The 23,008-nt window shown below is 42.0% G+C and overlaps 1 protein-coding gene across 1 annotated transcript; it reads right to left on the reverse strand.

Moving 5' to 3' along the window:
* Positions 1-2,200: 2,200 nt before the first annotated feature.
* Positions 2,201-9,898, reverse strand: OOSP1 (oocyte secreted protein 1). The gene is made up of 5 exons (XM_065943827.1): positions 9,823-9,898; positions 6,226-6,407; positions 4,481-4,587; positions 3,121-3,207; positions 2,201-2,240 (listed from the first exon to the last, which is right to left on the reverse strand). The coding sequence occupies exons 1-5, from the start codon at positions 9,896-9,898 to the stop codon at positions 2,201-2,203; spliced, it is 492 nt and encodes a 163-aa protein (XP_065799899.1).
* Positions 9,899-23,008: the final 13,110 nt, after the last annotated feature.

Genomic DNA, 23,008 nt, shown 5'->3' on the forward strand with positions numbered 1-23,008 from the left:
TGTTTCCATTGGTTGGCAATTGTAAAAAATGCTGCTATGAACATTGTTGTGCATATATCTTCTCAAATTAGGATTTCTGCTTTCTCCAACTTCTTATCCATCCTCTCCTAAACCTGATCCAACAGACTTTCGGGCATAGCCTCTCCACCAAAACCACTTTTTCCAGAGTCATCAGTGCTCTGCCTGTTGCTAGAGTGAAGAGTCAATTCTTGGTTCTCACCCATCCTACTTAACCTTTCAAGAAGAAGTGATGTGATTATTGCCTCCATCTGTGTGGTTTCCAGGACGTCAGTCTCTGCTAGGTTTGCTTCCAGTCTGCCTTACTGGTTTCCTCCTTTGAAGTTTCTGCCTACTCTCAGCTACTTCTTACTATCGGAAACCCAAGACCTGAGCCTTGAACCAGTTATCTTCTTTTCCTCGCTTTTTTTGCTTGAACCCATCCAGTCTTATCAGCTTTAAATTTTTGCTGATGAATACAAATTTTCTACATCCAGCCTGGACCACCTCCTCTGAACACAGGCCTGTCTGTTCAAGACCCACTTGCTCTCTCCACTTAGAGATCTAATGAACATCTCACACTTAACATTTCCCAAACAGAGCTTCTAAACCAGGATCTCCCACATTCTTACCAAGTTAGTGGCACCTCCCACTTTACAGGAGCTCAAATATCGTAAAGTCTCCCGGATTCCTCTCCTATACCCCCATATCCAACTGTTTGCAAATCTTTCTCAGATTATGTTGGTATATCTATACGGGTATATAGCTCTTCCAAACCTGAGCACTTTGTTTATCCCACTGCTCCATCTAACCCAGGGTTAACTTCCGCCCAGGTCATTCTCTGCCGTGCATGCTGGGCGGGCGGAGGCAGCGAGTGCTGTCTTTCTCGCTGCAGGATGTTGGGTGCCATCCCTGGCCGGCCCCCGTGGCCGTGAGTAACACACCCGCACCACCACCAGCGCCCTCTGCAAAAAGGAGAAGACTCTCCAGCCTGCTTAGACCCCTGCAGGGACAGACCACCCAGCGAAGAGAGCTCTGAGAGCTGGTCACCAAGCCCTCCTACCCTCCCTCTCGAGAGCACGGCCATTAATATGGTGTCCCGCCTCAGCCTCTCCTGGAGGAGGAAATGACAGCCCACTCCGTGTTCTCGCCTGGAGAGCCCATGGACAGGGGAGCCTGGCGGCTGCCGTCCGCGGGGTCAGAGTCGGACGCGACTGAGCGACCCAGCCCTCCGCCTTTGCGCCCGCCTGTGTCTGTTCTGCGCACAGCGGCCGGGGCGATGCGGGGCGAAACACAAGCCCAAGTCCGAGGTCGTCGCTCAACTTGAGAGTTTCCAGTGGCTCTCCCTGCTGTTTCAAATAAAACCGAGGCTGGCAGGTCAGCTTTGAGAGGCCGTTTGGCCCACCCCTCCCCACTGCCCTTGCTCTGGGGAGGGGGTCTCACCTCGTGTGTTAGCACCCTCCCCCGCCGACCGCACCTGCCTGATGCTGCGAGCGCTCTGGGCCTGGGGCCCTCGGGGATGCTTCTTGCGGAGCCTTCCCTCCCGGGCCTCTGAGGTCACTCCCTCGCACCCTTCAGGTCTTCTGCCAGCCGCCTTCCAGCAGGCATTCCCTGACGCCACGTGCAGAACGGCCACCCTCACCCGGATGTTACCAGTCTCGCTTCTCTGCCACACGCTTCTCCTAAGTAGCATTTACCCCATTCCTGGAATATTATAGAATATGTGTTTTTTAATAGTCTGGGCCCTACCAAAATGTAAATTCCAGGAGGGCATGTTCATGAAATGAATAAATGATCCAACTAGTACTAAACCTTAGCTAAGCTTATGAATCAGCCACCAAGCAGGGAAGAATTAGTCATTTTGCCTTTAAAAACCTCTTTATAGTGAGCATCAAAGTTTAAAATGACACAGGCGTTCAATAATTACAGACAGGTAATAGAACACACTTTATTCATAAATAAGTCTCCATAGAGTTAAAAGCTGGAGTACTGTCTTTTTAAGGAAAAAAAAGATAAGAAGGCAACATGCCATTTGATTTAAAATCAAAAATTAGCTTTTGAAATAGACAATTGGGTATCATTCAGTTCCATGCCAGCTGCTCTGATTTCTATAAAACAGCCCAATAAATCTTCAGTCCTAAACAGTCATTGTAGAAGTTGCCTTTGAACATAGATCTCGTTTCTTCTCTTCCAGTAAGTTACATCATTTGGCACACAGAGAGAATATCGTATTCAGATCGTTCCTGAAATAGAAGAAAGTTTAAAATTAGTTCCAATATAAACATTATTTAACTATTTCAATGAGCTTGCTATTCATCAGAAAAGCAGGTTTTTTGTTTTGTTTTTTTTTTTTTTTGTGGGGGTGGATGGGAGAGAGGGTGTAGATTAAAAGTGAAAGAGGAGAATTCAAGAGAAAGGAAAACATTTTACCCTTGGGACAATATCCTTAAGTGTGTAATGATTCAAATGCAGTGCATGTTTAAGTGAACAAGGATACTTTGACCTTGTTAAACTATGAGGTACAACCGAAATATTCTAAGACTATCCCAATACTTTCTATAGCATAGCTCCACCTCTTTATTGATAACCCAGAATTAACATGCATGTGGATTTATCTTAATATCCCTTCAGATGTGGCTCGAGGGCGCAGAACTGTACTGCCTGAAGATATTCGGTCCTTCCTGGAAGAAGTAACCAGCAAGCATTATGGCATTTCTGAGTTCACTTCACCAGGATTACCAACGTATCTAAGCCTCCACTTTGTAGGTTCAGTTTGACGCTTTTTTTTTTTTTTTTAAGATTCAGAACTCCATTGATGTTGGAATTGATGGATATTTCTTTCATCTTTGCATTTATCATGGAATTTCATGCGATACCCCAGAAGGACAGCGCTTACTTAGATGGGATCCCTGGAAGTTAGTGACATATTAACAAAAGCACATAGTCAGCAACACCTCCAACAAACACAGGAAAGAAGGTGTGAACTGCCCATTCCTGAATCGGAAGCTTTTAGGTACAAAACGCCTTAATACAATTAGGGGACATTTCCTTGCCAACTGTATTGGCTCTTATCTAGGGCATGCATGGACAAAATCACAAAACGCCAGTTCTGAGGACCCTTACTGTGACTGCATTATATAAGCAACTTCTATGTCTGCAGAGCTGGTTTCATCATCTCCACTTTCAGCTTCATTGGACAAACGGTACATGCTACAAAAAAAAAAAAAAAAAAAAAGATTAAAAGGGTACATACTAAAGTGAGGGAAGAAAATATAGAAATATCATATGAATCTAAGACCTATTCAGACCTTACTGTTTCCAAGACTGAACTTCAGACCAAATTCCTATGACTAATAGATGGATTGATTTCTGCTTATTATTCCAGAACATCGCAGGCGGTGTTTGTGGTGTTGAGTAACATGGGCTCAGAAACCAAACTCTGGGTTTACTTCCTGGTTCTACCATCTACCAGAAAATGATCTTAGGTAAATAATTTCACTGTGCCTCAACCTCCTTACCCCTAAATTGGCATAATAGTATCTATCTCACTGAGCTGTCATGAAGAACAAATCCATTTATACAAGTGTTGGAACAGTGCAGGAGTGTGGTGATTAATAAATGCTAATTGTTATTTATTATTATTATTATCATCTATGAGAAGAACACTATGTAGTGAGGCTCTTCTGTAATCACTGGGAGAAAGGAAACTCAGATCAAGATTTTAACCAGAAGAACCTAACAGAAAAATTATCCAAATAAAGTCCTACCAACAATCAGAAGTTTGCCAAGACCTGATCAAAGTTGCTATGATCTAAAAAGCTTGATTATTACAGGCTTTCTTAAAAGTTGGTAAGATATCAAAAAAATTAATCTTAACCTATGGATTCTGTTCTAGTATGTTCCATCTCTCTCCCTATATCTTGAGTCCAGCATGCTGACCTTGAATCTTTAGTGAGTTCATATACTATCATTTAGACTTTCTTATTTCTTTCAGGAACCTTGAATGCGGGTTCAAACTTCAAAATAGCTAGATTTGATTAAGATCTGGTTAAGATGTATCAGATTTTCAGTGACTCTGACAGTTGTATATAAAAAAAATCGTCATTCCACTTTTTCAGTATCCCTGGTATTATTATATACAGGGCTTCCCTGGTGGTTCAGATGGTAAAGAGTCTGCCTGCAAGACAGGAGACCCGGTTTAAGCCCTGAGTCGGGAAGGTCCCCTGGAGAAGGGAATGGCCACCCATTCCAGCATTCTTGCCTGGAGAATCCCATGGACAGAGGAGCCTGGCAGGCTACTCGTTTTCCTAGAAGACAATTGAAATAACTTCTGAAATATATAGGGCCAGGAATCAACAAACTGATGTTACCAATAGGGTTGTGTCTTTGCTTCCCCCTAGTTATGCCTTTTAACCTTTCAGGGTCGGTGTCTTAGCTTGAAAACGAGGAGGGAGCCGGGAACCAGGGGAGGAGCCTGGCACACCTTGCTTGTCTTGTGACAACACAGGACAGCGGCATTTCAGCGGCGTCTCCGGAGTTACTTGAGATGTACTTGACTTTAGTCTGAAGCAGAAGAGTCTCCTGGAAAGTCTAAAGGGACAAAGAAAGATTTTAAGCGGACGTTTGTCTCAAGAGCCTCAGGAAACTTGATAATTATTTGAATAGGAAGCTGTGGATCCTTCAAGCTGTCTAAAAGTGGCCACAGTCAACCTCTGTTCATGGGAAACTACCTTATCTTCTAAATGGACACAAGCATTAAAATCTGGCACAGCGCTTGTGTAAAAGAGGCAGTCAGTACTCGTTAACGGAAAGAAAAAAGATCTTTGTGATTCAGATTCGAGAAAGATTGGTTATACCTCCTTTTGAGAAACACTGCTGTAACTGGAATGCGGCTCAGTCGCAGCGAGTTGAGCTCTAAGCCCCTGCGAGTGCACTTTGGAACCTGGGAGCTGCCCCTACTCACTATAAATCCCAGGGAAATTAGTTGTGTTTCTGTTCAATAACAACAAAATACATGGAAAAAATAAAGAAAAAAGTCCCATCTTTTCAATAGCATCAAAAAATAAGATCCTTAGTGATAAATTTAACTAAGAAGTAGAGTATCTAACACGGAAAATCACAAGGCTTTGGTGAAGGAAGTGAAGGCAAACAATGGAAAGCTCTCCCACGATCTGGATCAGAGGGGTCAGCATTGTTCAAACACCCATGCTACCCAAATCCATCCAGAGTCAGGACAGCCCCTGTCCAAACCCCAGCGATACTGTTCACAGCAAAGAAACTACCCTAAAGTTGTGGTGAAGGCAGAAACCTTGAATCGTCAAAGCAATCAAAGCAATCACAGCGGGGGGCATCACGAGTTGCACTCCATCTGGTTCAGAGGGGCAGTGTTAAGGCCATCCTAAACGTAGTCCCTCCCACAGACGCACTGAATCCATAGCTGTATCAACGGAACTGTTTCCTCTTGGGAAAAAGCCTATCCTACAAAGCTATATTAGTCAAAACATTATGGTACTGGCATAAAAATAGACACTTCTTAATAAAACATCCTGCATGCTCAACTCCACCTTAAATTTTGCTTTCTGTGGAACCCAATATTTGACTTTCAGCTAGACTGGAAAAATTCTATTTAATATTCCATTTGGGATAGGGAGCAAAATAGCAAGTAATTTTTACAACAAACTTTTGTAGGCTGCTAACATTTTTTTAAATTAAGCCAAAATGCCAATCAAACTTTTTTTAGCAGTTCGTACAGTTGATCATTCACTGTGTGCAGTAAGGCCCGTCAAAGTCTCTGGTGAGCAGGACTGGGTGGGGCTGGAGGATGTGAAACATTCACTTTGAAAAATCTTCTGATGCTTAACTATGTTATTTCCTCCTTCTGACTGCACCAGGCCAAACGTTATAAACTGTAATATATCACTTTATAAACTGCAATGTAACATGATAAACTGTTGAGATGTGGAAACTTTCTAACTTGTCTTCTTCCTGACTTTTCTGTCACTAATTGAATTTTATATTTACAAGGTTCACATTAGACTTTGAAGTTATTACCCAACAAGAAAGTAAGTATTTATCGTCTCCTTCATTAATTTCCTCTGTCCTGAATGTGACTATTAGAGAAATCAGTCCAGCCATATTATAGATAAAAACTTAATGACTTCTGGTTTGAGGGCTGTTGAAGGAACCATACAACATTCAGACTTTAGGTAAAAGAGCCATTCCTCTTACTTTGGTTATGATGCCACATTTATTAGAATAGTAGAAAAATTCATAATGACCATCTGGTGGAATGTAGGTTACAGGGCAGTCATCTCCTAAAAATGCTTCATCAGGATTCATGTACAAATTTTGAAATAGTGTGGGTTTAATCTTGGCATAGAACCAAAAGTAGCTGCAGCGTACTTTCACAGCTAAGAAGTAGAAAAGAAAAACTTTCTGTTAGTGTTGCTGTTACATAGATCAGCCTGGAAAATTTTAGCACAGTTAACATAAACAAAGAGAACACCCTTCTGTTGTTCAGTCACAAAATTATGACTGATTCTTTGCAACCCCATGAACTGCAGCATCATTCTTCTGCTAAGTTTAAAAAAAAAAAGTCTTAGAGATGAGCAAGTCTGCTAAAGATGGTCTCGGCATATTACTTCATCCTCTGAAAATACCTATACAAACATACATCCTTCAATACAAAATAAAATCTTCTGATCCAGTTCTCCAAAGTCATTGTAGAGCTGGCACTTTAAGACTGTAACTATCAGTATGTTATACCATTTTTGCTATGAAGTATAGAGCATCTTTGATCTCCCGTGTTCAACTGAAGTTCCTCTAAGCAAGCCTTTGTTTCTACATTTGTATGCACAGCTTCGTGATGTGTAAAAGGATGAACTAAGGGCTGATGAAGCAATAAAGACTCGTCCAAAAAACTAAAACCTAGCAACTATGCTTTTATAGAAATTGAGTGTCTGAGTGCTTTCTCTTTTCCCCTCTAAATATAACTGGACAGTAATTTTTGTATATGAGAAAAGGAATCATTTTCTAATATAATTTTCTATGTGGGCTAGGTTCTAGAAGAATATCACAATACCCTAAAATTACTGGATTGGGTAGGACATGAGATATAGAGTTAAGTTGACTATTTATGTGATCTTCACTAAGCATAACTCTTCTTAGCCGACTTGGAATACTAAAAGGAGCCTCAGAGAATACTGAAAACTCACCAACCAAATGAAGATGATATAACTTGCAGTCTTTTCACTGAGAGAATGCACAGATTGCAAATAAGCACGTGAAAAGATATTAGCCAACATCATTAGCCATCATTTAAATATAAATTTAAAACATGGCTGATTCATGTCAATGTATGGCAAAAACCACTACAATATTGTAAAGTAATTAGCCCCCAACTAATAAAAATAAATGGAAAATAAATAAAAAATAAAATAAAACAAAATCACAAGGAGATATTACTATATACCTATCAGAGTAGCTAAAATAAAAATATGACATCGAAAGTTAACAAGGCTGTGGAGAAACTGAACCATTCGTACATTGCTGGTGTCAATGTAAAATATTACCACCCTGGAAATTAGCCTCTCGATTTCTTTAAAGCCTAAACATATGACTACATGTGACCCAGGGTTCCCTGGCAGCTCACTGGTAAAGAATCTGCCTGCCAGTGCAGGAGGCGTGGGTTTGATCCCTGGGTTGGGAAGATGAGAAGGAAATGGCAACCCACTCCAGGATTCTTGCCTGGGAAATCCCAAGGACAGAGGAGCCTGGCGGGCTACAGTCCATGGGGTCACAAAAGAGCCAGACACGACTGAGCAACTAAACAACAAGAACCATATGATCCAGAAATCGAACTCTTTGACATTTATCCCAGGAAAATAAAAATTTATATTCACACCAAATATATACAAATGCTTGTAGCAGTTTTGTTCATAATAACAAAAATCTAGAAGCATCCCAGATGCTTTTCAATGGGTGAAAGGTTAAACGATGATATAACCACGCCACGGAATACTACTCATCAACAAAAGAGAATGAAGTGTTGATACACACAACAATGTAGACGGATCTCCAGGGAATCTTCTGAATGGGAAAAGCCAGTCCCTGGGACTAACATACTGCATGACTCCATTTAGGGAACATCTTGAGATGACGAGATCAGAGAAATGGAGAAGAGATGTATACTTGCCAAAGATAAGAGGACTGAGGTGGGAGGGAAGAGAGGGGGCATGAGGAATTCAGGCGAGTAGACAGGGCTGTCAAAGGGCAACCTGAGGGGTCTTTGTTGTGATAGAAATGTTCTGTAACTTGGCTGAATCGATGTCAATATCCTAATGTAAAATTGTACTCTAGTTTTGCAAGATGTTACCATTGGATGGAATTGAGTAAAAGGTACACTTATCTGTCTGTATCACATCTTATACGACTGCCAAGTATTACACAGTTACATATGAATCTATTATCATCTAAAAATGTAAAAGTTCAGAAAAAAACTAAGCCTGAGTTATCCTTATCTTCCCCTCAGATTGTCAAAAAGTAAGATATCTGCAAGCACCAAGTGCTGGTGAAAATGAGAACAGCTATCATTCTGCTAGGAGAACTAAGCTGTCACACCATGTTAGGGAACAGTGGGGCCAGAGAGAGACGGTTTTCCGACCTGCACACCCGTGGCGCGCAAAAAACACTCGAGTACAAACCACGCGTAACAGACAAACATGGAAATGTTCTACCTGTCAACAGAAAAATGAAAACGACTTAGGATGGATGCACTCAATAGCGTACCAGAGAAGAGTTAAACCAAGCCCACACTTACAAATCTCCAAACAGTGCGGAACAACAACAAAAGCTGCAGGATGAAACAGAAATAGCAGTTTTGAATGCCTGCAAAACATAGGTTTATGGATCCATCAGTTTGACATAAAATTATAAAATGCATATAGAAATGCAAAATTACCAAGCTTCCATCTGGGCAAAGAGGGAATAGAATAGAATCAAGGATGGCCATGGGGACTTCAACTTTACCTGAACTTTGATCCTACCAGAAATTAAAATATAAACAAACATAGCTGATTATTGTGGATTTAATAAAGCTGGAGAGTGGGCCAATGGATATTTATGTGATTTTATTGTTGTCTTTTAAAATATTTCCTAAGGAAAGGAAAGAAAGGCACACGATAAACACACTTTGATCCTTAGAAGTATTCACACAGCAGGTCTGGGTGGCCTTGTGAACAGGCAACTTGATAAGAACAAGGAAATTCTTACGGAAACTCTGAAATTTCGACATCAGAAACTGACAAACCACAGTTCATGCATAGAGCAAGCATCCATCCCATCTGCTCAGGAAGGAGTATTTTTAGTGCTAAAACTGGAAAAGCATAAGGTAAACCAAGACAATTGATCACCCAACTGATCTGAATTCTTCCTCTCAGACACAATGGGTTTATGAAGAATAATGTCAAGGACAATGGAGTCCTTGATAAAGTTTCCTCCCAGCATGTCACACTCACAGAGTTCTGAGGTCCTGCCACAGCCCAGGACACCCCGCACTCCCTATATTCAACCCACTTCAAGTATTTGAGCCCCGGGAATCTGACATGCTCTGACAGGGGTCAGAAGAGAAGGGGAGTTGAGAAAAGTAACTCTCAAGTAGAAAACATCAAAAGATCAAGCATCTGAAATAAACCTCCTTCACTGTATGTATCCTCAGCTATCGCTAGGATTCAATGAGACCAAAATTATGAATAATCCAAAAGTCACATTGAAAGCTCCATCTTTCAACACTTAAAAAAATCCTCCTCAGCAAATGATATGTTATACCTGACCAATCCCCAGCACAAGTCCATGTCAAAGAAAAAAGGACAAAGAGTCCTATTAATCCCAAGGAAGGCTTCATTGGCTGAGACTGGAAATGAAATCCTGCTCAAGAAGTGGGAAGTTAGGAGCAGCGGACTTATATACCAAAATGACTGAAGCCACGCTCAGGTGTGAAAAATCAACTAACAACTCTGGGCAGCACACGCATGCCATAAATATATCATTGGTTCATTGCCTGAAACCTAGCACTTTTTATTCAAATATTTTCTTCCCCTGGAACAGTGAATTTTGAAAGCCTACATTAATGCCTGTAAAACTCATGCACAAATTGTAATGATGACTATCAAAGCTTAGGAGGCAATCCTTTTAGATGTGATTGGAAGATCGGTAGAAGGCTCTATTTCATTTTCTTTAGAGTCTAAATTTTCAATGACGGAGTTGTTTTTATGCACTAACGTTTACTTTATTAAAACTCCCTGTGATCCTATAACATCTATCTCCATGTTTGAGCACTAAAATAACAACTGTAAGAGAATTCAGTCACCCCGTGCACCTGAGAAGCGGAAGCCCTGAGGAATCAAGCTTGAGGATTGACAAGCTGGTGTCTCCTACTTTCACCTAATCTACCGCCCAACTTCTGAGCAACGGTCCTGCAAACGAGCAGACTTCAGACTCACCTGCAGAGCTTACTGAAGCTCCACACAGCTGGCTGAGCCCCACCTGACTGATTTGGTAAGACATAAGAACTTGCATTTCTAACAAGTTCTCAGATGATACTGATACTGCGCAGGGACCATACTTTAAGAGTCGCTGCTCTGAAGGTTTGCCTTCAGAGCACATGCTGAGTTGATGCCCATCAGCAGCGCTTCTCAAACTTTAAAGAGCGAACACATCACCTGGAGATCATGTTACAACGCATATAATGATTTAGAAGGTCTGAGGTACAGCTGAAAGTCTGCAGTTCTAACAAACTCTTGGGTATTACGAGTGATACTATTTTGTAAACAATTTTTAGCAAGGCTTGAAGATGGCATTCAAGTTCCTTTCTTCAAAAGAGAAGATGCAAATGAAATTAAGAAATTCAAATGTTGCTAAGAAAAGGAGGCTGGATGAATATTTGTTTCAAATGCTATTTTTTTTTCTCTCTAGAACACTGGTTCCTCAAGTTCAGTGATTTTTTGTGCTGTTTTACTAGAACATGGCAAGCAGAAATTTACAGAGATTAGAAATGAATAGATAAGTGCATTTAACTGTCCTTGATATTATGTTGATTTTGTCACTACATTCACCATCTCTGCTAAAAGTAAAGACCACTTAATGATGAGATCTTCAAGAGCAGGACCATGTCCCTCTGTTTCTATACCTCCAGAACTTGGCAGACCTGGTACCTTATAACAGAAATGGAGTAGGGATGGGGAGAGAAATAAAAAAGAAATATGACTCTTTAACATTTTTTCAAATTAAGAGTTTACCAAATACTTATGTTCCACTTGAGAGTATTAATGGAGACAAATATCTACAATTTTAATAATTATGCTTGTGAAATTTTATGTACAATAGGATAAAAAGCACATTAAAACATCATTTCCTAGATATTGCCAACCAGCTCGGCAGTGCTGAAGGACAGTGTAAATGAAGACCAAGGCCTGTGCACGGGTAGGTCACTGTCTCCAGTTTTCCTATCTGCCAACCTGCAAAAACAGTTAGCAAATTGTTCGCAAACTAGTAGAGGAACACGTGCTTTAAATCTTAAAGCCATGTGATTAAATCTCTAGGAGAGCAGTCACTTCCAGGTGAGGATGGAGGCATTCAAAAGTGGCTTCCTTGATCTCTAGATAATTTTTCTTATTCCTGCCCTTGAGCCTTTATCTTCAGGTTTTCATGACCTCTTCTCTCTTTTTTTTAATTTGTAATAAATCCCTAACTACTTTCCATACCCTGAAAACAATCTCCCTTTTCTATTCTAGGTATGTTTAATGTTCATTTATTTGTCTATTTGACTTCAGATCTCAGTTGCAACATGCAAGCTCTACACTTGTGTCACGCAGAATCTTTGGTTGTGCACACGGGCTCCAGAATGCGCAGGTTCAGTTGTTGTGGCTCATGGACTTAGCTGCTCCAAGGCATGTGGGGTCTCATTTCCCAGACCAGGGATCTAACCCACATCCCATGCATTGAAGATGGATTCTCAACCACTGGACCACCAGAGAAGTCCAAAGTACTTTGGGAAAAAAAAAAAAAAACCATTTAAACTACATTTTAAGTACTTAAAAAAATAGGTACATTAATATGGATGTGTTAGTGAGAATATATTTCAATTTGGGGCATGAAATAGTTCAAGAGGCAGCACAGGAAATAGCAGGAAGGTGAAACAAGACCTTCTCCTCCTTATCTACTACGTTCGAGCCCTAGAACCCTGCAGACTCATTAGAGTGACCGTGGAGAATACAGGACAAGTTTAAGGTTTTCCACTTGTCCGCAGTATGTCTTTTTATAGCTCCTTATTACTATGCATGATATTCTGAATACAGTAAATATTGATGCATCGCTTTGGTTATTATAACCCTTTACTCTTCTAGTAGGCACTAAAGTTTGGCCCTCAGCTTTATTTTTCAGTTTAAATATTAATTATAATTTTTTTACTTTTTAAAAATTAAGGTAAAATTCACAAATAATGAAACTCACCCTTGAAAAAGTGCACAGTTCCAAGAACCTTGACAAATGGATATACTCATGTTAACGCCACAACAATCAAGATACAGAACATTTCCATCACCCCAAATGTTCCCAGGTATCAATACCTCTCTGCCATAAGGTGATCTCCTGCTGCTGCTGCTGCTAAGTCGCTTCAGTCGTGTCCGACTCTGCAACCCCATAGACGGCAGCCCACCAGGCCCCTCTGTCCATAGGATTTTCCAGGCAAGAACACTGGAGTGGGTTGCCATTTCCTTCTCCAATGCATGAAAGTGAAAAGTGAAAGTGAAGTCACTCAGTTGTGTCCAACTCTTCGAGTCCCCATGGACTGCAGCCCACCAGGCTCCCCCGTCCCTGGGAGTCTCCAGGCAAGAACACTGGAGTGGGTTGCCATGTCCCTCTCCAATGCATGAAAGTGAAACGTGAAAGTGAAGTCGCTCAGTCATGTCCAACTCTTCGCGACCCCATAGACGGCAGCCCACCAGGCCCCTCTGTCCATAGGATTTTCCAGGCAAGAACGCTGGAGTGGGGTGCCATGTCCTTCTCCAATGCATGAAAGTGAAAAGTGAAAGTGAAGTCGCTCAGTCGTGTCCAACTCTTCGAGTCCCCATGGACTGCAGCCCACCAGGCTCCTCCGTCCACGGGATTCTCCAGGCAAGAACGCTGGAGTGGGGTGCCATTGCCTTCTCCGCAGCTGATCTCCTGGCCACAGCCAATCCCTATTTCCCATCTCTATAACTTGCCCTCTCCAAACGTCATTTAAACAGAATCACAGCGCTTGTGCTCTTTTGTCTCCTTTTCTTCACTCAGCACAATGCTTTTGGGGTGCGTTGAGTCTGGACTGTGAAGGGTGACAGAGGTTTCTCATTGCAGCTGAGCGGTCTCCATGGAATGGCTGCACCTCTAGGTGTTTTACCATTTATGAGTTGGTAGACATTTAAGCTGTTTCCAGTTTGAGGTTATTATGAATAAAGCTATAAACATTTCTGCATCTTTTCTCGTATAGACACAGTACTTTCATTTCTCTTCGGTGGGACTGTTGTGTTACAGGTTCAGATTTTCTATACTTCCTTATGTTAGTTGTAGCAATATTTTCTAGGAAACATTTGCTTCTCATGCTAATCATCTTGGAAGTATAGACATCAAAGTAGTGTCTTCATTTTTATTCTATCATACTCCTTTTATTCCTCATATTGTACATCTGTGCCTTTTCTGCCTTTCTCACTCCCTCCTCCAAAACCCTTTGATTAGTCTGTTTTATCAGCTGATTTTCATAGGTATGATTTCTGGGTCTAGTGCCTGCACACTGGTGTCTGAGGCCAGGTCCTGGCTCTCTGGGGGACAGCGCCATGTCCAGGGGAGGTTATGGGTTCAGGGGTCTTGAGGCATCCTGCCTACCAGTGGATGAGGCTGTGCACATTAGGTATAGAGTAGTACATATCTAGTATATAGAACAGTAGAAGAAGGACCTACTGTATAGCACATGACTGACTCATTGGAAAAGACCCTGATGCTGGGAAAGGTTGAAGGCAGGAGAAGGGGACGACAGAGGATGAGATGGCTCGATGGCATCACCGACTTGATGGACATGAGTTTGTGCAAACTCCCGGAGTTGGTGATGGACAGGGAGGCCTGGTGTGCTGCAGTCCATGGGGTCGCAAAGAGTCAGACACAACGGAGCGGCTGAACTGAACTGACTGTATAGCACAGGGGAGTTATACTCAATATTTCATAATAATCTATAAGGGAAAAGAATCTGAAAAAGTTATCCGTACACTCATGTGTGTGTAACTGAATCACTTTGCTGTACTCCTGGGGCTAACACAGCGTTGTAGATCAACTCGACTCCAGTCGGGAAAAACTAGAGAGATGTGCAGTCTGCTCTGTTACACACCATCGGCAGCTGAAACACGGCAATCTCTGAGATTTGACATTTAACCAGAGGCTGCCAATAGTTAAGGAAGAAGCTAATTTCTGTGAGACTCACTAGGAAGTCTTACATATCAGATACAACTTAAAAATCCACGTTTAGTTCCTTGGAATGTACTGCAGGACAGTTAAAAACGTCTATCTGCAGACACCTGATAGAACACAGAAATGCTGAATGGAAGTCATTTCATGTGTCATGAGAAGTTTCTGCATATTTAGACCAATAGATTGATCACACATGAATGTTCTTTGAACTGATCATCATGTCTATGGATTCTCAGTCTTTTTTTTAAAGGGTCTATGAACTTCTTTTTGCCTTTTCATACTGTTCATGGGGTACTCACAGCAAGAACACTGGAGAGGTTTGCCATTCACTCCTCCAGTGGACCATGATTTGTCATAACTCTCCACTATGGCCCGTTCACCCAGTGTAGCCCTACGCGGCATGGCTCATAGCTCCATTGAGTTACGTAAGCCCCTTTAGAGGGCTGCGATCCATGAAAGGGATGGATCTTTACTGCAGCTCCTTATTGCAAAATTCAGGCTTAAATTGAAGAAATTAGGGAAAACAATTAGGTCATTCAGGTATGACCAAAATCAAGTCCCTTATGATTATACAGTAGAGGCGATGAATAGATTCAAGAGCTTAGATCTGGTAGACAGAGTGCCTGAAGAACTAAAGACAGAGGTCCATAGCATCGTACAGGAGGCAGTGACCAAAACCATCCCAAAGAAAAAGAAGTGCAAGAAGGCAAAGTGGTTGTCTGAGGAGGCTTTAAAAGTAGCTGAAGAAAGAAGAGATGTGAAAAGCAAGGGAGAAAGGGAAAGATTTAGCCATCTGAATGCAGAGTTCCAGAGAACAGCAAGGAGTGATAGAAGGCCTTCTTCAATGAACAATGCAAAGAAGTAGAGGAAAACAATAGAATGGAAAAGACTAGAGATCTCTTTGAGAAAACTGGAGAGATCAAGGGAACATTTCATGCAAGACTGTGCACAATAAAGGGCAGAGACAGTAAGGACCTAACAGAAGCAGAAGAGATAAAGAGCTGGCAAGAATACACAGAAGAATTATACCAAAAATGTCCTAATGATTGGGATATCCATGATGGTGTGGTCACTCACGTAGAGCCAGATATCTTGGAGTGTGAAGTCAAGTGGGCCTTAGGAAGCATTACTATGTACAAAGCGAGTGGAGGTGATGGAATTCCAGCTGAGCTATGTAAAATTCTAAAAGATGGTGCTGTTAAAGTGCTGCATTCAATATGTCAGCAAATTTGGAAACAGCTGTGGCCACTGGACTAGAAAAGGTCAGTTTTCATTCCAGTCCCAAAGAAGAGTAACGCCAAAGAATGTTCAATCTACCGGACAATTGCTTTCCTTTCACATACTGGTAAGATTACGCTTAAATTCCTTCAAGCTAGGCTTCAGCAGTACAGGAACTGAGAACTTCTAGATGTACAAGCTGGATTTAGAAAAGGCAAAGGAACTGGTGATCAAACTGCCAACATTCCTCGTCTCATAGAGAAAGCAAGGGAATTCCAGAAAAATGTCTCCTTCTGCTTCTTTGACTACTTTAAAGCCTTTGTGTGGATCACAACAAACTGTGGAAAATTCTTCAAGAGATGGGAATACCAGACCACCTTGCCTGTCTGCTGAGAAACCTGTGGGTCAAGAAGCAACAGTTTAAACCAAGCATGGAACAATGGACTGGTTAAAATTTGAGAAAGGAGTACATCAAGGCTGTATATTGTCACCCTGCTAATTCAACGTATATGCAGAGTACATCATGTGAAATGCCAGGCTGGATGAAGCACTAGCTGGAATCAAGATTACAGGGAGAAACATTAACCACCTTAGATGTGCAAATGATACCACTCTAATGGCAGAAAACGAAGAAGAACTAAAAGGCTTCTTTTTAAATTTTTTAAATTTGTTAATTTTTCAATTGAAGGATAACTGCTTTACAGAATTTTGTTGCTTTCTGTCAAACATCAACATGAATCAGGTCTTGATGAGGGTGAAAGAAGAGAGTAAAAAAATTTGGCTTAAAACTCAGCATTCAAAAAACTAAGATCATGACATCTGGTCCCATCACTTCATGGCACACAGAAGGGGAAAAAGTGGAAGCAGTGACAAAGTTTATTTTCTTGGGCTCCAAAATCACTGCAGATGGTGACTGCAGCCATGAGATTGAAAGACACTTGCTCCTTGGAAGGAAAGTTATGACAAACCCAGACAGCACGTTAAAAAGGAAAGACAAAGGTCCGTCTAGTGTAAGCTGTGGTTTTTCCAGTGGTCATGTATGGATGTGAGAGCTGGACCATAAAGAAGGCTGAGCGCTGAAGAATGGATGCTTTCAAACTGTGGTGCTGGAGAAGACTCTAGAGAGTTCATTGGTCTGCAAGGAGATCCAACCAGTCCGTCCTAAAGGACATCAACCCTGAATATTCATTAAAAGCTGAAGCTCCAATACTTTGGTCACCTGATGTGAAGAACCAACTCACTGGCAAAGACCCTGATGCTGGGAAAGATTGAGGGTGGGAGGAGAAGGGGAAGGCAGAGGATGAGATGGTTGGATGGCATCACCGACTCAATGGAGATGAGTTTGAGCAAGCTCTGGGAGACGGTGAGGGACAGGGAGGCCTGGCGTGCTGCAGTCGGTCGAGTTGCAGAGAGTCAGACGCGACTGAGTGCCTGAACAGCGGCAACTTTCCAAGAATCAGTTTAGAATGGAAATAGCTGTTATAAAATGCTATGAAGAAGGACCTTAAAAAAAAAAAAAGACTGAGCTTAGAGATGCCAGATAAAACACTGCCGCAATATGGTTGGTCAAAGTCCAACTATTGTTTGAATTGAGTATTTTGGGTGTGACCTGAGAGAAGAGAAATAGTAATGTGAAAAGTCTTACTGTAAAGTATTTATTGCACTTTCAATTTTTAACATTTCCCCATTTTGGTACACAAATATATCCATCTACTCTTTTCTTGTGGGGATAAAAATAAGTCTTTAATTAGTTCTGAGGTATGAGACCTGCAGCCAGCTTGTCTCCTGCCCTCATCCCAGGAATAGTGAGGATGTGGCTAGATGTGCCTCCCCATAGACGTCTCCCCTTGCAGAACCGAGGTGGAAGCTGGCCCACCTCTGCGGTCTTTCTTAGGACTGCGAGTTTCCCTCAGCAATAACCATCAGGAGAGTTTGAAAGATACTCACAGGTCCTGGAGGATATTCAGCATATCTAGTTGAAGTGGAAAGAGAGCTCGGACCTGGGGTTCTGCTTTTTAGGGAATCCCTGATGGGGGACCTAGGGTTTTCTTTAGACACACCCTTTAATGATAAATTTATAGCATAAGGGCAGGAATTAAAGTGGCCAGATGATCAGTTATTTAAGTCAACCACAGATGAGGACTGACTCCATTTGCAATGTGTTTATTCGAGATCTCCGTATTTGAAGAGGATACCTGTGTTATCAAAAGCTTAATGCACTTGCATTATAATAAAATAAAATAAAATAAACCTGCCAAATGCTCACCCTATAAAAATGTACTGTGTAAAATATAGCACTAGCCTATGCAGAGAGGAGAACTGTAAGCTAAGTGGGTGAAACCAAACCATAAGAAGAAGATTTCATGACAGAGGAAAATGACGCGTGCTCAGTCACTTCAGTCTGGCTGACTCTTTGCCACCCCATGGACTGTAGCCCCCCAGGCTCCCCTGTCCATGGGGTTCTCCAGGCAAGAATCCTGGAGTGGGTTGCTATGCCCTCCTCCAGGGGACCTTCCCGACCCAGGAATCAAACTCATGTCTCCTGCATTGCAGGAGGATTCTTTATCTCTGAGCCACCAGGGAAGCCCCACAGTGAAAATTATATGAAACTCAAATTTCAGTGTCGATTTTTAAAAGTGTTACTGAAGCACAGACATTCTCATTCATTTACGTATTATCTATGGCTGGAAAAAAGAGCCTCTCGCACTAGCCTGATGCTGGAAAAGATTGAAGGCAAAAGGAGAAGAGGGTGGCAGAGGATGAGATGGCTGGATGGCCTCACTGACTCAATGGACTTGAGTTTGAGCAAACTCTCGAGATAATGAAGGACAGGGAAGCGTGATGTGCTGCAGTCCATGGGGTCACAAAGAGCTGGACACGACTGAGTAACTGAACAACACACTAGACTGAAAATACCCCAAGGCTGGGACCTTTATACTCTAGATCTTCATCCTGGCCACCACCGCCCATCTCACACAGACAGAGACCCTTGCCTGCCTCCTCCCCAAACACACAGGCATGCACATGGGGAAAGAAAGCAAATACTGATTTGTCTGGGGGTGGAGGGCGGGGCTGGTACTTCACAAGCAAACCAGATATCGTGAGCTGTCTTTCCTGCTGGTGGCACTGTTTCAAAGCTTTAGAAGGAGCCATGAGGGCCTTTGGAGGGGAAAAAAGTTGGGTGAACTTTCATTCACTCATTTAGCAAAGTTAGCACCTGTTCCAGTGTTCTTCCTTGAAGCTAAGACTCTTCCAACTATAGATACAACATTATTTTATGGACCACTAAGATAAAAAAACTACCAACTAATCTGACCCATTTCCTCACTTAAGAGTTATTCTAGGCAAATTAAGAGTTCTTGCGGACTTTTTGGAGAAGGAAATGGCAACCCACTCCAGTATTCTTGCCTGAAAAATCCCATGGATGGAGGAGCCGGGTAGGGCTACAGTCCATGAGGTCACAAAGAGTTGGACACAACTGAGTGACTTCACTTTCCTTTGTGGACATTTTAATCTTATCACTCACAGACTGCATACAAAAGCAAATATAAATAAAATTAACTGGTTAAAGTAATCCTAAAATACTTTCAGTGAGTCTGACTCTTTTAAAATCACTTCTTGGCTCAGAATCATCATTGTCACACATTTATCATCCTTCGAGCCATTACAAGCATTAATAATGCAATATCTCTTAAAAAAAAAAAAAAAAAAAAAAAAAACTCCATTCTTATCTCCAGAATTGCCTGCCCATTGGTACACCTTAGTTCTCAAGTTTTCTTGCTGACCCACTCTGATCTTACCAGGAGGTATCAACAGAAAATTTCAGACCAAATTCTTTTTTTTGTTTTTTAGTTTGGCTGCACAGAGTCGTAATAGTTGTGGCATGTGGGATCTAGACCCCAGTCAGGGACTGAACCCAGACCCCCTGCATTGGGAGCATGGAGTCCTAGCCACTGGGCCACCAGGGATGTCCCCAGACCAGCTTATTCATGTGCAAGTGATCTCGGCTAGAGCGCACCTGTTGGACAGTCGCCTGTAATGTTACTATAAAGCCCCTAATACTTAGATGAGTCTTAGTATATGGGTTTCCCTGGTAGCTCAGAGGGTAAAACGTCTGCCTGCAGTGCGGGAGACCCGGGTTTAACCCCTGGGTTGGGAGGATCCCCTGGAGAAGAAAATGGCAACCCACTTCAGTATCCTTGCCTGGAAAATTCCATGGATGGAGGAGCCTGGTAGGGCTACAGTCCATGGGGTCACAATAGAGTCGGACATGACTGAGTGACTTCACTGTCACTTTTAGTATATGGGGGGGAAATGTGCTTGTTAGAATGAATGAAATACATTATATGCCAGTTTATATGTTGTTGCGTTATATATGTTATATGCCAGGTTATGTGTTATATGCCAGGTTATATGCCAGGGTCTGTTCTAGGTACTGGAGATGCACAAGTAGTGGTAAGAATCTCCTGGAACTGATACCACAGTGAAGGGATACGGACAATAAAAATTACATAATTACAATAAAAATTACAATAACAATCACATTGTGCTGTGCTGTGTTTAGTCACTCATTTGTGTCTGACTCTTTGTGACTCCATGGACTGCAGCCCGCCAGGCTCCTCTGTCCATGGGTATTCTCCAGGCCAGATTACTGGAGTGGGTTGCCATGCCCTCCTCCAGGGGATCATCTCAACTCTGGGATCGAACCCAGGTCTCCCGCATTGCAGGTGGATTACTAATATATCATATTCAGTTCAGTCGCTCAGTCATGTCCGACTCTTTGCAACCCCATGAACTGCAGCACACCAGGCCTCTCTGTCCTCAACAACTCCTAGAGTTACTCAAACTCATGTCCATTGAGTTGGTGATGCCACCCAACCATCTCATCCTCTGTTGTCCCCTTCTCCGCCCGCCTTCAATCTTTTCCAGCATCAGGGTCTTTTCCAATGAGTCAGTTCTTCACATCAGGTGGCCAAAGATTTGGAGTTTCAGCTTCAGCATCAGTCCTTCCAGTGAATACTCAGAACTGATTTCCTTTAGGATGGACTGGTTGGGTCTCTTTGCAGTGCAGTCCAAATGGTATTAAAAGATAGCTTTATGACTTAGGAAAAACAAATGAGAGAAAAAAGAATAAATAAAGGATAAATCACTTGCTTCAGGAGGGTGGAGATAGAGGGGGGGAAAGAGAGAAAGCAACCCCACTACAGAAGTCAGGAAAGTAAAATAGCAAGCCACTTCTACTCAAAATAGTGACAACAAAAGGCCCAGCAATCTCTACCCCTTCAACAAAACACAGGCATTGCTCTTGGGCCTGACTCTTGCTCAGAAAAAGCCAAAATCATGCAGAAGAATAAAGACAGTGGTAATCCCACAAAATCCTTCACGGAGTCAGCTGACAACCAAAGACCGTGGGAAAAAACACAGGAAACTGGTAGCATCTGGCCTGCTTTAGGTAATTTTATAGCCAACACCGCACCCAACTGAGTGCATTTACAAATCATGGTGCTGATTGCTCTGATTCTCCAGGAAGACGTTTTGTTGTTGTTTTTTGGTTTTGTTTGTTTGTTTGTTTGTTTTTGCTGGTCCAAACTGATTAATATCTGGAAAATATGGAAAGCACAAAGAATGAAATTAAGACTCTTTATAAAAGCCACCCTTTTTAATATTCAGTCAAAGACTTCTTTCTACCACCTGAAACTTGACATTCTCCTAATCACCTCAGTACCAAAATCAGGAATACAAAGAAAGTGCCACCAGCAAATGTTAGCGAACTCTAGGCCTTCTGAAGCTCCTGGGAGAAGATGTTCAGAGAGTGTCAATGCGTGAATTATTGGGGGATGGCATTAAGGGAGATATCTTAAGATATTTAAGATAGCTCCCCTGGTGGCTAAGCAGTAAAGAATCTGCCTGCGGTGCAGGAGACCTGGATTTGATCCCAGGGTTGGGAAGATCCCCTGGGGAAGGGAAAGGCTACCCACGCCAGTATTCTGGCCTGGAGTTAGTCCATGGATAGAGTAGCCTGGCAGACTTCAGTCCTTAGGATGCAAAGAGTAGGACATGACTGAGCAACTAACAACAAGTTATTTAAAGATATTTTAAGCCAGGGGTTTTCAAAACTTACCAGCGTCAGAATCACCTTGGGCTTGTTTTAACACAGGGCTTGTTAAAGCACAGATTGCTCTGCTGTGCCCAGGACTCTGATTCAGGGCTGCCATGGGCCCCAAGAGCCTGTGTTTCTGGAAGTTCCAGGTGACACTGTTGTGCTGGCCCCAGGACCACACTTTGAGAACCACTGACTCAGATAATATCACTTTAGCGAGCCACGTAGTTCAATGGCTGGCAAACTTTAGGTTAATTATCAAAATTATCTGGAACATTAATTTAAAATACAGAGGTCTCAGTTCCACTTCAGGACAATTGGGTCTCTTGTAGCTAAAAGCTTTAGAGTATATCTGAATCATTTCAGGCTCCTCTCAAAAAAATATCAATTTCCAGGGTCTAAACAAGAGGAACGGGGCCTGGAAATCTGTATTTGTAACAACTGACCCAGGTGATTCAGGAAGGCTCATACTTGGAGAAACCTGGAGAAGAGATCCTCAGAATCCTCACTGATGAGGGAGAGGGAGGCCTCCGGTCCACCTCATTCAGTTATTTCCATTTCACTTTCATCTGTTTCATGTTAGAGCCCCCAACTTTTTAAATGCCAAAAAAGGTAAATCCTCAGTATTCTTTGAAGTGTAAGATTTGTTAAATTTACTTTTACTGAAGTGAAGTTGATTTACAACATGGTGTTAGCTTCAAGTGTACCACAAAGTGATTCAGTTATTCATGCATATACGTCTATTTTTTCAGATTCCTTTCCGTGGTAGGTTATTCAAGAATACTGAGTATAGCTTCCTGTAGCATACACTAGGTTCTTACTGTTTATTTTATATACAGTAGAGTGTACATGTTAATCCCAAACTCTTTATCTCTTCCCCTCCCTTTCCATTTGGCAACCACTAGTTTATTTTCTATGTATGTGGGTCTATCTCTTGTTTGTATATAAGTTCATTTGTATCATTTTTTGTAGATCCCACATATAAGTGATATCATATGCTATTTGTTTTTATCTGGTTTACTTCACTTAATATGAAAATCTCTAGGTCCATCCACGTGGTTGCATTGGGCATTATTCACTCTTTCTTGTGGCTCCAGTGTGTGTCTCTGTGTGTGTAGCACACATCTTCTTTATCCATTCATCTATCAGTGGACGTCAAAGTCGCTTCCATGTCTTGGCTATTGTAAATAGCACTGCAATGAA

The sequence above is a fragment of the Muntiacus reevesi genome, chromosome 9 (assembly GCF_963930625.1).
Source record: "Muntiacus reevesi chromosome 9, mMunRee1.1, whole genome shotgun sequence".
In the NCBI taxonomy this organism is placed as follows: Eukaryota; Metazoa; Chordata; class Mammalia; order Artiodactyla; family Cervidae; genus Muntiacus; species Muntiacus reevesi.

What these genes read in the sequence shown, in the direction of transcription:
- OOSP1 (XM_065943827.1), bottom strand. Translation starts at nt 9,898, where the DNA reads ATGAAGCCTTCCTTGGGATTAATAGGACTCTTTGTCCTTTTTTCTTTG. An exon ending in TTGTGCTGGGGATTGGTCAG is followed by an intron (nt 6,408 to 9,822) that starts GTATAACATATC and finishes TCTACTTCTTAG; the next exon opens with CTGTGAAAGTACGCTGCAGC. An exon ending in GTTGTCACAAGACAAGCAAG is followed by an intron (nt 3,208 to 4,480) that starts GTGTGCCAGGCT and finishes TTTTTTTTGTAG; the next exon opens with CATGTACCGTTTGTCCAATG.